The 13,347-nt window shown below is 43.6% G+C and overlaps 3 protein-coding genes across 3 annotated transcripts; 2 read left to right on the top strand and 1 right to left on the bottom strand.

Annotated features, from left to right (window-relative positions):
* Positions 1-1,976: 1,976 nt before the first annotated feature.
* Bfra_001302 (putative cell surface protein) lies at positions 1,977-3,392 on the top strand. The gene is made up of 3 exons (XM_037331736.1): positions 1,977-2,099; positions 2,153-3,113; positions 3,170-3,392. The coding sequence occupies exons 1-3, from the start codon at positions 2,051-2,053 to the stop codon at positions 3,237-3,239; spliced, it is 1,080 nt and encodes a 359-aa protein (XP_037195890.1). The 5' UTR covers positions 1,977-2,050; the 3' UTR covers positions 3,240-3,392.
* A 2,991-nt stretch (positions 3,393-6,383) lies between these two features.
* On the top strand, positions 6,384-7,631 carry Bfra_001303 (uncharacterized protein; the record flags this gene model as incomplete). The annotated part of the gene is made up of 2 exons (XM_037331737.1): positions 6,384-6,409; positions 6,500-7,631. The coding sequence occupies 2 exons, from the start codon at positions 6,384-6,386 to the stop codon at positions 7,629-7,631; spliced, it is 1,158 nt and encodes a 385-aa protein (XP_037195891.1).
* A 1,098-nt stretch (positions 7,632-8,729) lies between these two features.
* On the bottom strand, positions 8,730-11,495 carry Bfra_001304 (putative acetylglutamate protein; the record flags this gene model as incomplete). Its single annotated transcript, XM_037331738.1, has 2 exons — positions 8,730-8,785; positions 8,867-11,495. The coding sequence occupies 2 exons, from the start codon at positions 11,493-11,495 to the stop codon at positions 8,730-8,732; spliced, it is 2,685 nt and encodes an 894-aa protein (XP_037195892.1).
* Between the last annotated feature and the right edge of the window lie 1,852 nt (positions 11,496-13,347).

Consider the following 13,347-nt stretch of genomic DNA (forward strand, 5'->3'; position numbering starts at 1 on the left):
AAAGTTGCATAGAGTGCTTGGACAGGTGTTTAGATCGAAGCATTCGGGAGATTTTCCTCATCTGGACAAGCTCGAAGAAGACATGAGAAACTTTATATATAGAAACAGAGTGAAAACACAGTGAGAGATCTAGATGTCGATAAGAACAAATCAGAAGTGCTGCAACTAGTACACTCGCCTACTAAGACTCGTGTTTCATATGTTTTGTGAGTACTTCGCAGGCTTTTCTTGTTACCAGCGAAGAGAAGACAAAGACACGACTGTGACCGAGTAACAGAGTAACGCAGCAATGACAATCGATGAGGGGAATCTTCAGATGACATATGTAAGTGCTGCTCATTCCCTCAGAGAACCAATCAGTTGATGATCGATCAGCATTAAATCAGAGCTTCACATTATTGCCACGTCTGAAAAGTCTCCAGGGTCATCGAACTGAGAACATGAGTTTGAGAGCTGCACTGATTTAATCAAATTCTAGGCAAGGACTTTCAAGAATTCCAGCTTTCGAAAAGTTGGAAGAAATTGTGTTGGGAAGAACCAACAACAATTTGCAAGAAAGATGATCGTGGGCCAACGCCACAATTCCGAAACCGACTACTCACGTGACCTGAGCATTGATTTTCTCCAAACGCTATCCTCCAGACCCTGACTTACAGTACCGCCAAAGATCACAGAGGGTGACTTTGAAGTCATTCAAATATCAAACTATCTGAATCCAGCCATGGATGAGATGTGCCATACTCTTTTAGCTATGATGTAATTGCTCAATTGCTAGCAACACGGCGTCACAGATTGCACCCAAAGCCAAGAAGCGTGCATATACGATTTACGGAGATGCAACATCATTTTAGTCATCTTACTAGAAGATACAAGATGGCATTTGATAACCACGTGCTTTAGCATGCGATTTCCATGCTGCTCCTCCTCATCCTTCAGACGTCATGCTTTCGACATAATTCATAGGGATTTCAACATTGGTCTTGGAATGGGGTGATTGTGTCCAAGTGTCCACTTAATAAGAAGATTTGCACAGCCACAGTCATTAGTGACTACCGATCGACGGATCTGCACTAATGATTGGTCGGCCTTACAGCCACATAATTTAATGACGTTAGAGCAATTTGCGCCACATATGCTATGACGACTTTAGATTAGGTTGGCATTTATGGGGCATTACCTAGTACGACCCAACCGGCCAAGGTAAGTACACTGCAGTAGTTGGTTCATTCAAGCAAGAACCAGACGAGAAAAGTTGGTTAGAGGTTGGAGATGTGTAAGTGCCCCAGGTTGGTAGTTGTGGCAGTGGCACTGGCACTGGCAGTGTGGCTCTGTGGGATGATGGGATGGCCGGAGTACCAAGTAAGTAGTGGGATTCAAAATTAAGAAGCACAATATGTGAATAAGAAAGAAATTCAGGTAATTTCTAGTTTTACAAACTCTAATAGTATAAGCCCCCAAAGGGTTTTACCGGTAGTTCATTTCTTGCGTGGCTACCTAGGTACCAAGTACTCTCCTTTTTTTGACAGTGTGGGATGGCCCACTTTGACTAACTGAGATATTTGATAGGTCACAATTTGCGAGAGTCAATCAATTTAGCTTGGCCCCTTACAGAAAACCTGAAAGTTTGTTTAAAAACGGGGATTTGCGGGGTACGGAGGTTAGGAACAGGTGAATATGCTTACTTGCATGCTTTGGTACAACTATTCCTTGTTATGACGGCAGCAACATGGTCTTACAATTCCCATTCCTTTTGTCTTTGCCTTTCAAACGGGGATGTGGCACTGGGAGTGAATTCTTTGTTGCATTGGAACTTTCCCATACCTGGGTACCTCCCTCAATATGACGTCACAAACAGGTTTATTGCCTCTTCATTCATCGGTCCTGAAGCATTTGAGGTCTCTGGATTTATTATATAAGGATTGCCTTCTACCTCCCATATCCTCTTTCTTTCTTCATCAACAAACACACAAACCAACAGATAGCAACTTCAAATCAAATCAAAACCACAACTACTTTTTACTTTCAACCTTCAAATAATACTACATTCAAAATGACTGGAGAATCTACTGTACAAAAGGTCAAGGAGGTCCTTCACATCGGTATGTATTCCCTCTCTTCTCTCATGTAGGATACCTCAATCTAACCTCCTCAGGTTCCCACAAGGACAAGGACCATACCACCTCTAGCACAACACACAACACCACCGGTACTACTGGCACACATGTTCCAGGTACCACCCACAACACCACCGGCACTACTGGTACACACGTTCCAGGCACCACTCACAACACCACCGGTACTACTGGCACCCACGTTCCAGGTACTACCCACAACACGACCGGCACTACTGGTACACACGTTCCAGGTACCACTCACAACACTACCGGTACCACTGGCACCCACATCCCAGGCACAACACACACTGGTCATGCTGAGGGTTCTCACGGACCTCACAGCTCCGCTGCTGCCAATGCCGTTGATCCAAGAGTCGACTCTGATCTAGACGGAAACCGTCTTCCAAACAAGACCTCTGCTGGTTATGGTACTCAAGATGCAGCCTATGGCACAACTGGTACTCACACTGGCACCCACACTGGTGCACATGTCCCAGGCACTACTGGCCACCAAGCTTATGGACACACTGGAACAACCGGCACCACCGGCACCCATATTCCAGGTACAACTCACACTGGACACTCTGAGGGCTCCCATGGACCTCACAGCTCCGCTGCTGCCAATGCCGTTGATCCAAGAGTCGACTCTGACTTAGATGGAAACCGTCTTCCTAACAAGACTTCCGCTGGTTACGGTACTCAAGATACTTACGGCAGTGGTCTTACTGGTACTCACCACCAAGGTACAACCGCTGGCAACACTGTCGGAGGAACTGGTTTCGGTGGAGGAATTTCCCACAGCACCAATGCTGGCCCTCACAACTCAAACATTGCCAACACTGCCGACCCAAGAGTCGACAGCGACTTGAGCAGCACTGGTAACCGCCATGGAGCTTCCACTGGACACTCTGCATTCGGTGTTTCCGGCTCCCACGCCACTCCCGGCTCAGGAACTGCTCAGAACACTGCTGGTCCACACAACAGCGATATGTTGAACAAGTAAGCACAGTTCTACCCTATATTATTCATGAACATATACTGACAATGCTCCACAGGGCTGATCCAAGAGTTGATGCTGATCTTGATGGTTCCAAGACGTTGGGAGGAAACAAGACCTACCAATAAACCACATGTACAATGGTACCCATGCTGAACGCGGCATGAATTTGCGATACCCGAGGATTGGGCATACCCGCGTAAATGGGGGAGCTTCTATTATCTTCACACGATTGTCAGTTTAGGCTTTGGGTTTTCTTTTATCTGCATATGATGGATGGAGGGATGGGATAGGATGGTGGCATGGGAAACTTAATAGTTTTTCGCATGATTTTACGAGTTACGAAATGATATAATCACTTCTCGAATAGTTTCTTCTTTTGTTGTGTGAGTGTGAACTTGAGTGAATTTAGGTGTTTCTTATGATTGTTAGCCATGAACATAGAGCGGTCGACTAGAGCACTTACTAACAATTAATCAATCCAATCAATCAATCACCTCGTTGCTACCCTCTCACTAATAATATTTCACACCATCAAAATCCGAGCTTTTCTTCTTTCTCTCGAGAAGCTTCTGTCGCAACCATATCCTTCAGCCATTCGCTGACAGTTTAAATCGCTACTCTTCACTAGTCCAGAAACCATAGTGACATTTATCACTTCATCATTTGAATCATGAGCCCCGTCAATCACGAATATAAATATTCATTACCCATCTTGGATATTCCCCTATGGTTCTAGAAAAAGGGTTCTCATTGCGATCGCTCGTTTATTTGGAGAGATCGAGATTGCAGTCAATATTCTACAAACGGCATTGCCGATCGTATCGAGTGTTTAAACCCAGTAAATCCGTATTCCTGCTTGAGTTACCATTACTAGGTAGGTACTTACTCCATCCGTCGTTTACATAAATGGAATAAAATTTCAGAAGGCAAAGCAATTCAAATATGGCGATGTAAGTGGGTGAAGAATATCGCTTATGGTTACAACTGATAAGGGGGAAGTAGATATCATTTAGTCTCCGATTAAGAAAAAACCGGACAAGGTACTAATTAACGATGTGCATGGGTCATGTAAAATGCAGCAAATAGTTTTAAAACTTCTACTAGTATTTAGTTAGTTAACTGTAGCTAGAGTTTTAGTTTGAGAAAAGAAAAAGGTGGGAGCTAGTGTTAGTGAGGACGCTAGGAGGGTAGGGTTGAGGCTAAGAGTGCAGATGGAGCTAGTGATTTTTGGGGAAATGGGGGAGTATGGAGATGTTTTGAAGTTCTTGATCTGGATGTTAAGTACTGGGTTGGAATGGGGTGCATGATTGTTGTTTGGGTGGTTTGCTGATGACAGTGGTAGTTGAAGTACTTACGCTTGTTGGGAAATCTCCACATGATTTTGAGTTCAAGGAACATGGATGGTGAAGTAAGTTCTTTTGATGATGATCAAAGGAATTCGATAGGTAGTGATAGACCCGATGAACTCGAGGAATTAAACAAATTTGTGAAAGTTCACTCAGAATTTCATGGTCTTTGTGGTTTCCCTGCTAGCTGATCTATGAATTCCAGCAAACACCCTCATGAATCTAGGATCGAAGAGCGACCTTATCGTTTATCAATCTAGAATAAGTCGATGTCTTGTCTATATCTGGGACAAACAAGACTCGCAATCTTGCCAGTACGAAAGAGGATGCAATTTCCATACTCCCGAACACAGAATACACCTGGATCGAGACAATGGATAGAGGTATTTAACACAAAAGCCTTGAAGTGGACGAGATACGGTATGGAAGTATGAAGGTAACCTCCTAGCATCTTCTTTTCTTTTCCAGGGCGTAATCACGAATATTGAAGATTTGAGACAGAATGGAAAGAGATCACTGGAAAAGATGAGGAGTAAGCGGAGGGCATTTAACAGACCATGATGACACTACAATGGAAGAAAAATTCTCAGACGAGAGGTCAGATAAGACGTGTAGCCGAATTAAAAGAGGAAAATAGGAGCAGACAAAGCAACAAAACCGTTTGAGGGATAATATAGGTAATTGCAGAGGGATATTCTAGAGTGAATAGGATTCCGGAAGCGATGAACTTCCGCCATTCCTACACGGTAAGCATAACTAGAAATAATCTCAAAGCTCACCAAAAGTAAAACGAATCAACACCCAATTTATCATAGTTCCTGTCATCTTGATTAGACAACACGATATATGGCGGGGTATTCACATGCTAGGTACGACCTAGATTAGCGCTGAGAACCTCGAATCGGAACTCTAACGAAGCTTTCTAATGCCACCCCTATCAACTACTTACCTAGTATTCAACACCTCGTTGTTATCGCCTAACAACGAATGAACAAACTTTTTCGTATCTTCGTATACCAAGACGATCGTCTTCGCTTCGCACTCCGGATTTGGTGATCACTTCGATGGTCTTTCGATATCAATTCACTCATTAGAGTTTTTGATTCGTCGCGTACTACGTAAGCCGAGATTCAAAAAGTGTTCTCGAGCAGTCCAATCCAAGCTGGTGTATCTGTGCTACGTGTACCGAATGCAGGGCTTTATGTTAAGACTGAATGAAAGAATTGCACTAAGTTTGAGGATACATTCATATGACCTATATATTGCACAAGTATCATACAATAATCCTGGAGCCGTTTGATACATAGGGGTAGAAGGGAGAGGGGTTATTCTCTTCACTTAGTGAGTGAAAGATAAACACAGTAGAGAGAGGAGGGAAAAGGAAGTCCACGACAGACTCTGAAACAATTTGTACAACACGCTTCATACTGAAATATTCAAAGTGTTGATTTCGAAAGATACTCGCTCCCTCGTTGGCGATATATCTCCAAATCGCCAATTTATCTTTCAATCTCGTCAACATTTGAATCTTTTCTTATTTTTCAATAGCCCGACTGAGCTTTCACATCTTATTCTCGAATGGAAGAAGAATATACACCTGTATAATTCCATCTCACGTTACGTTCCTTCCGCAATAAGATAAAGAGTGTTCGCAGGTTAGTTCTTACCTTGAGAGATTATTCACACAGCATTAATATCAAATCCCTCTCACTTCTCGTTGATTCTACAAGACGTAACCACAAACACAACACTACATTTAGTACATGAGAAGCATTAACTACATTCTAGAACATTCATTTGATCATTCATATAACATAATAATAAGTAAGTTCAGTCCACTGATCCGGTCTCTGAAGAAAATAGAAAACTGTATCGTTGCTGATGACGACAACAGGAATTACTACATCTGTACACATTGCAGAAATGGTCCTCTTCAAGTTTTCCAATAGGTACGTGCTCTGCATTCCACACTCGCATACAGGAATCCACCTTCAGCGCTTACAGAATTTATGCACAAATTTCCTAATCTTCACACACAGATTCTCCATCTTGCCTGTCAAGCACATGTCCGACGAAGAAGACGGAACCGAGTCGATTACCCAGCCCGCATCACAAGTCCTATCGTCACCAAAACGTACACCGAGAAGCACTCGCTCCTACCATTCTAGACACAAGCCTTCCCTCTCCAAACTCCCACCTTTTCTGAGAATCCCCCGCGAATTGCGATGGATGATTTTCGACGCCCTGGTAGCGTCAATTACCAAAATCGAAATCGATCCATCATTTATCGATCCATTCCATGCTCTCCGACTCAGCACCAAAGGTCTTCGAGAAGAAGTTATAGGCTGGCAGAGGAAGAGACCCGATGTCATCAATGCTTTTCCCTATGGCTGTTTCATCCCACATCGCACAACCTTCGTTTTGAGAATCGATCACCTCTGGAAGAAAGTCGTCAAGCACAAGACAGTATCCGGATCCCACGTGACGTTTAAGAGCGGTCCCAAATATAGAAAGCTAGATGCAGCTCTTCTCCCCGAAACAAAAGCCATCAAATACATGACGCGAGAACAAGCATGGTACAGCTTCTGTCGCACGGTAACACCGCTACACAGGTCAAAAATGCATCTCAAATTCGAGATTTCACTACCCGAAGAATTGGAACCGAAAAGTCAGGGTAGCGGATTAAGTCCCATGCCGCGCGAAGAATTATTCAGAGCGCTAGCTGCGTCGAGATATCAAGAAGGAGCGTGGGCATCCCAGCGCTTGTATCTCCAAGGGACAATCGACCAACTGGCTAGTATGTACAGAACGGATACGCTTGCGCAGATAGGAGACATGGTACAAATTGCGCAGAAAATTGCATTTGACAATGAAACATGGACTTCGTTTCGCGATCATCGGTGGGAAGTAGATGAATACAATACGCTTTCGTATCCATTCGATGCGACGTATTGGGAAGATGAGAAATATAAGATATGTAAGGAGGGGAGAGATGGAAAGGATGTGTATGAGTATGGTGGGAGAGTGATGGAGGCGGTGATTGCGTCCGCGGAGGATATGCGGAGGGGTCCGCCGTTTGTGGTGCAGTCTTCGATTCCGCCTCTGGTGAATGAGGAAGATGCTTTTGATTTTACGAGGGGCTTGTTGCAGGGGACTACGGCTTGTTTGTGAGAAAGAAAGAGTAGGTAGGTTTGGGTTTGGGTTGAAGAATTGATAATCACTCAGTCGTGGAATTAGAATGAGAAACAGCGTTGAGGGTTTTAAGCGAAGATTTGGAATCTTGTAAGAGGATTGCATGCGTGCTTTATACCACAGCATTAATGATCGATGAATAGATAGATACCTAGTTTAATGAAATCATATCCCTAGGTACACTCAGCTTGAGATGAATTTACGTTATACTTTGTGAGAAGACGACTCTACCATCACCCATCCAATCTAATCACATCAATGTGAAATTTCTTGTGTAATTTGCAAGACGGTTCAAAATCCAAATCGAAATCCAAATCCTCACGCAGCAATCCAATATCCTTACTCCAACCATCTCCAACCCTCCCCATACCCAAGCAATCATCACCATCAAAATTATACATCCCAAACTCCAACAGCACTGAACGCAGATACCTACTTACCTACATAAATAGAGGTGACTAATAACCAAAAATGTAAATGGTTGTGAGAATGAGAATGATGATAAAAATATATAATGAGCTACTTACCTAGCAGCGACAACAGAAGATAATAACAATGAGACTTTATGATAGATACACCCCACGAGACAGCGAGGACTAAATTGCAGACCAAGATAGTCCTATCTGCTTCCCAATAACATACACATCACAACTCATTCACGTGTACCAGCCCCAAAGACTTTTTGTTTTGCTTCCCCAAAATCCCTGATGAGAACTCAAATATAAGGACTGACTGAACAAAATTGGTATTTATCACTGCAAAACTAATTTTTCCTTCATGACGACATAAGCCATCCATCTTCCAAGAAGCCTATTTACCCTAACCCATCACTTCATCTCACACCACCAATCACACCATCCCTTTTACTCTACCCTCCCCAAACCCTTTTATATACAACGCATTCATCCATATCTCTTCCCCACTTAATTCACCTAGCATCAACTTGATTCCAAAATTTCCTTCCATCTTCTCCTGTCCTCCCCGTCTTTCATCCACGTTTTTTAATCTTCGGGCGCAAAAACACACGGAATTCAAACTACCTGTATGCATTTGCTCAAAGGACCTGGGCTTTTGCATTTAGTCAAGTGGGATGCCTTCATATTCCGCGAATCCTAATGCGAGGTTCATGTTTTCTATTATAATGTTAGCTTCCAGCTCTTTCAAATCACTGCGAAACATGATCAAGAAAATTTTGAGAAAAAGATAAAACTTACGCAAACATTGAGTTGCAGCTCCCTTCAACAAATTATCAATGGTTGCACAAACAACCACTCTCTTGCCACTGCTATGTACTCCAAAGCCACCAATCTCTACGCCATGCTTTCCACTGATATTCTTAACACTTGGTGCTTCTCCAGTAATCTTGACCAATTTCTCTCCAGCATAACGCTCTTGGTAAAGATTTCTAATATCTCTACTAGTCATCTTCTCCTTCAAAGGAATGGAGATAGAGTGATGAATACCCTGGAACCAGACTGCAACGTGAGGAATGAATGCAACTTCAACACCTAATTGGTTGCTGATTTCGCGTTCGTGAATGTGATCAGTGAGAGAGTAAGGAATGATGTTACCAGTGAGGTTCTCAACATCATTCTTTGGGGATGGTTTGGTACCTGCTCCAGAGTAACCTGATACACCGAAGATAGTTGGTTGACCACCAAGGAATGGTACCAATGGAGCAATTCCAAGTTGAGCTGCGGTAGCGTAACAACCTGGGTTGGAGATTCGGGTTGCCTTGGCAATATCGGATCTGTTGACTAATTCTGGAAGACCATATGTCCATTTGCTGTCAAATCGATAATCGGCAGAAAGATCAACAATGACACTGTTTTGAGGACCTTTGCCCTCGTTGACAGCATCAACGAAAGGCTTGCAGACACCGTTTGGTAGTGCCATAACCCAACAGTCAATTTCACCATTTTCTTCCATTCTGCGAACATCTTCGGGAGAAAGGTTTTCATAGGTGATATCTCTCTTCTCATAACCCTTCAACTTTTGTCCAGCGAGTTCTCTTGATGAGACATGTCTGAGATCCATGCTTGGGTGAGCATTAAGGAGACTGATCAAAGCTTGTCCAGTGTATCCTCTGGCACCAATCAAAGCAACCTTAGCGGGTTGGGTGTTTGATGAGTTTTGCTTGCCGAAAGGAGGGTTAGGATTGGTAGTTGTAGCATATCCTCGTCCCGATGTAGGGAAGCGGGAAGTTCGGGAAGATTTGACAGCAGGTCGACGAGCAGAAGTAGAGAAAGCACGGGCTTGTTGCCTGATACCACCCTGACCAGACATGGCAGCACTCATTCCAGTAGCTGCTCTAGCAGCACGGTGAAGTCGTGCCTCAAGGTTAGCATCTCCGAGCATAGATCTACCGTGAGTGGCAAACTCAGTCATGAGATCCTTGACTTCATTACCATCTGTAATTCCATACCAGAACATAACCTCTCCATTCTTAGACAAGCTGCCATCAGCTTTATCAAAGAACCAAGTCAAATTTTCATCATCCTCCTTGACAGTCCAAACCAACTTGCTGTGATCCTTCTTGATAGCAGCAAAAACATTATCAGCGACGTTGGTCAACCATCCAGCCTTGGTAATAGTAAAGGTAGCCAAATTAGAAAGAGAACTTGGAGACTTTGGAGGAAGAACAATTGCAAGAGCATCCATAGGCTCATCGAAATAGGCCTTGAATTCCTTGTTCTTGAGTCCGTCAACATATCTGTCAACAGTAGCTCGTGCATCCAAACCTTCACGATCCCGTACGAGAACATCCTTCAATTTCTGGATATCCTCGAACTCGGAAAGAGCGCTGACAGTAGCTAATTTGTTGCCTCTTCGGATCAAAGTTCCCGCTCCGGTATCGGTGAACAACTCTTTTTGAAGATCAGCTGGGTGAATAATAGCAACACTGGAAGATCTTGGGAGGAGATCAAGCAATTGCTTCGTCTCCTTGATCTTCAATCTGGTACCATATCTGCACCACCATTGTGACATCAAAGAATCATATTCCTCATCGAGGTTGATAGCAGAAATCTTCTCGTTGGTATCCGCATTGAAAAGTCCTCCCTTCTCAGACAAGTAAACAATCTTCAATGGTTGTAATTCCCTGGCAAGTTCACCAGCCGCAACATCAGCATTGACGTTCAAGACTTGACCCTCAGGAGTCTCAGCCATAGAAGTCAAGATTGGCAGACATCCCGCGTTGATGGCAGCCTCAATTGGACCTTTGTTAACCTTGTTGATTTTGCCAACCAGATTATATTTCTCCTTGTCCAAATAATCCGCACCGAAAACACCAGAAGTGATTGGTCTCGCTCTGACTCCCATCTCCTCCAACTTCTCCACCAACTTCAAGTTCTCCTCCAAGAACAGCTTTCGCGCAACTGCCAATGTCTTTCCATCTGTAACGCGAATGCCCTCTTCGAATTGTGGTTCCACGCCCGCATCTTCCAATAACTTATTCAATTGTGGTCCTGCACCGTGTACAACGACTGGGAATAGACCCACATGGTTGAGGAAAGCGAGGGCAGAGGTGAGAGATTCGAGATGTTCAGTAATAATCGCACCACCAACCTTGATAACTGCGAATTGTTGAGAAGACACGGAGCTGAAATGGGAGAGATACTGCTGAACCTCGCGCTTGGAGCCAATGTTGCTGAGGAGTTGAACAACCGTCGAACGAGTTGAAAAACTATCTGTGGCAGGCGCAGAGTATTGACGTCTGGATGAAAGAGCTACGGCGGTGGTAGCTTGCGGGAGAGATCTCACAGTTGAAGAGGAAGGGAACTTGCTAGTAGCAGTGCGTGCTCTTCTAGCAACAACAGCTGCTCTAGATCGAAGTGCCAACATGATTGGTGGGGGTTAGAATCGATGTGGAGTGGAGAGATTACTCAAAGTGAAATCTGTTGAGGACAACAAACTCTGCCTTCTTATAGCTGCTTCTGTGCAAAGCTTACGAAAGAGAAATTCAATGCAATTCAATGCCAAACAAACGTTTGATCCGAGAGTTATCTCATGCAAGGCGGGGAGGATTCGAAAATGTTGGTAGGGAGAGGGTGCTATGAACTGAAAATAACGCAGACTAGAGGGATATAGAGTGTAAGTGAGTCAATTCCTTCAATTGTTTTGTGAATAAACCTCTCGCCGTATTCTTCCAAAGAAAGAATGAAAGAAAAGAGTTGAGATGAACGTGAAGACGAATAAAAGTTATATATCATACCTTTCCTCGACTTTCTTCACAATGTCAATGAAAATGTAAGTAGAAGTAGATATAGATAATACGCATCAGCTATCAAAAATGACAGTCATAGTTCCCAAATGCTCTGGTAATAAATTCAATCTGGATTTGACCCCTCAGGGATTGATTGACCTTGTGCCTTGTGAAAATATAATGTGGAGAAGCGCCGATGTTCTACGATTGGTTGAACTGGGTGCGATGGGTTGCATTTTCAGATTGCGAAATGTGATTGGTTGGATATGGATTCTTGGCGTGAAGAAATACCCCACATAGAGAAGTTTTTATTCCATTTTATCTTGTCAAACTTTTCTCCCAAAGCTTCAGACTTCACTTGATACACACGTACCATCCATACCTTGGGATACGAGTGGGAAACGACGGTGCGGAATATTCCCTTTGTTCCTTTTGGTTTGAAATCTGGAGGTGCGTGGGATGAAGGGGAAAAGTCTTCAACGTGCAGACTGGAGCTAGCAAGGTAGGAATAGTATGATGGTAGTGGTAGATAAGAAGAAACATATTAGGCCGTATTGATCAGTAGTGGAAGTCAATATGAGAGTAGATGTGAATATCAACATCAACATCAACACCAACACCAAAGAAATAGAAATCCGCAAAAAGCAGGAACCCAACAACACCTTAATACATAAATACACAAATACACACATCATAATCTCATCAATCCCCAGTCATCACCTAATCCTCAAGCAATGAAAACACATTCAAACACACTTTCCCAATCCGTCCATCCACCAATGACGAAAGCAAATATCCATCCCATCCCATCCCATCCATCCCTTCCCTTCCCTTCCCAGCCCTCAAACTCCACTCACCATCCAGTCCAGTCCGTAGTCCACCCACCGATCCGCCCCCCTCTCAAAATTTCCAAGTGCGTGCCCCAGACATCATTCATCTCCCAACTTCACAATCTTATCAGATCCGCTCTGATCTCGGTCCATTGACACCAAAAATGGCCCTGCCCACCCGACTCACCCTGCTCACCCTGCCAACATGACAACTCTCACGTAACCATTGCGTAACTGATATCCAAGTACCTGCTAGCGAGGCCTCCTGGTACGTATCCATTCTCTGTATGCTCCCATTCAAAACGGCGATATGCATTCGGGATAGATAGAAAGAAAGATAGATAGATAGATAGATACCTAGGCTCGAATCGCTGATGGCATTCCTTTTTCGCTCGTCATACCTTTCTATCATCGTGGATCAACACACACCAGGTGCGTTTCCCATGTTATCCAGATAGATCTCTAGACTGCACTCAAAGAGATCCACCAAAAACGCTAGATTCGTAGCATTCCTCATATCCTACCTAGGTAATAACAGCTTCTTTCTATACATAGATAGTTCTAGCTCCCTAGACCAAATCCAATGTCAACATTCAAGACCTTCTCATGCTATCAAATCAGAGAATACACATCTCCAAAGCTAGATAGATGTACGTATCAA

The sequence above is a fragment of the Botrytis fragariae genome (assembly GCF_013461495.1).
Source record: "Botrytis fragariae strain BVB16 chromosome Unknown tig00000006, whole genome shotgun sequence".
NCBI lineage: Eukaryota > Fungi > Ascomycota > Leotiomycetes > Helotiales > Sclerotiniaceae > Botrytis > Botrytis fragariae.

What these genes read in the sequence shown, in the direction of transcription:
- Bfra_001302 (XM_037331736.1), top strand. Translation starts at nt 2,051, where the DNA reads ATGACTGGAGAATCTACTGTACAAAAGGTCAAGGAGGTCCTTCACATC. An exon ending in CAAGGAGGTCCTTCACATCG is followed by an intron (nt 2,100 to 2,152) that starts GTATGTATTCCC and finishes TAACCTCCTCAG; the next exon opens with GTTCCCACAAGGACAAGGAC. An exon ending in AACAGCGATATGTTGAACAA is followed by an intron (nt 3,114 to 3,169) that starts GTAAGCACAGTT and finishes AATGCTCCACAG; the next exon opens with GGCTGATCCAAGAGTTGATG.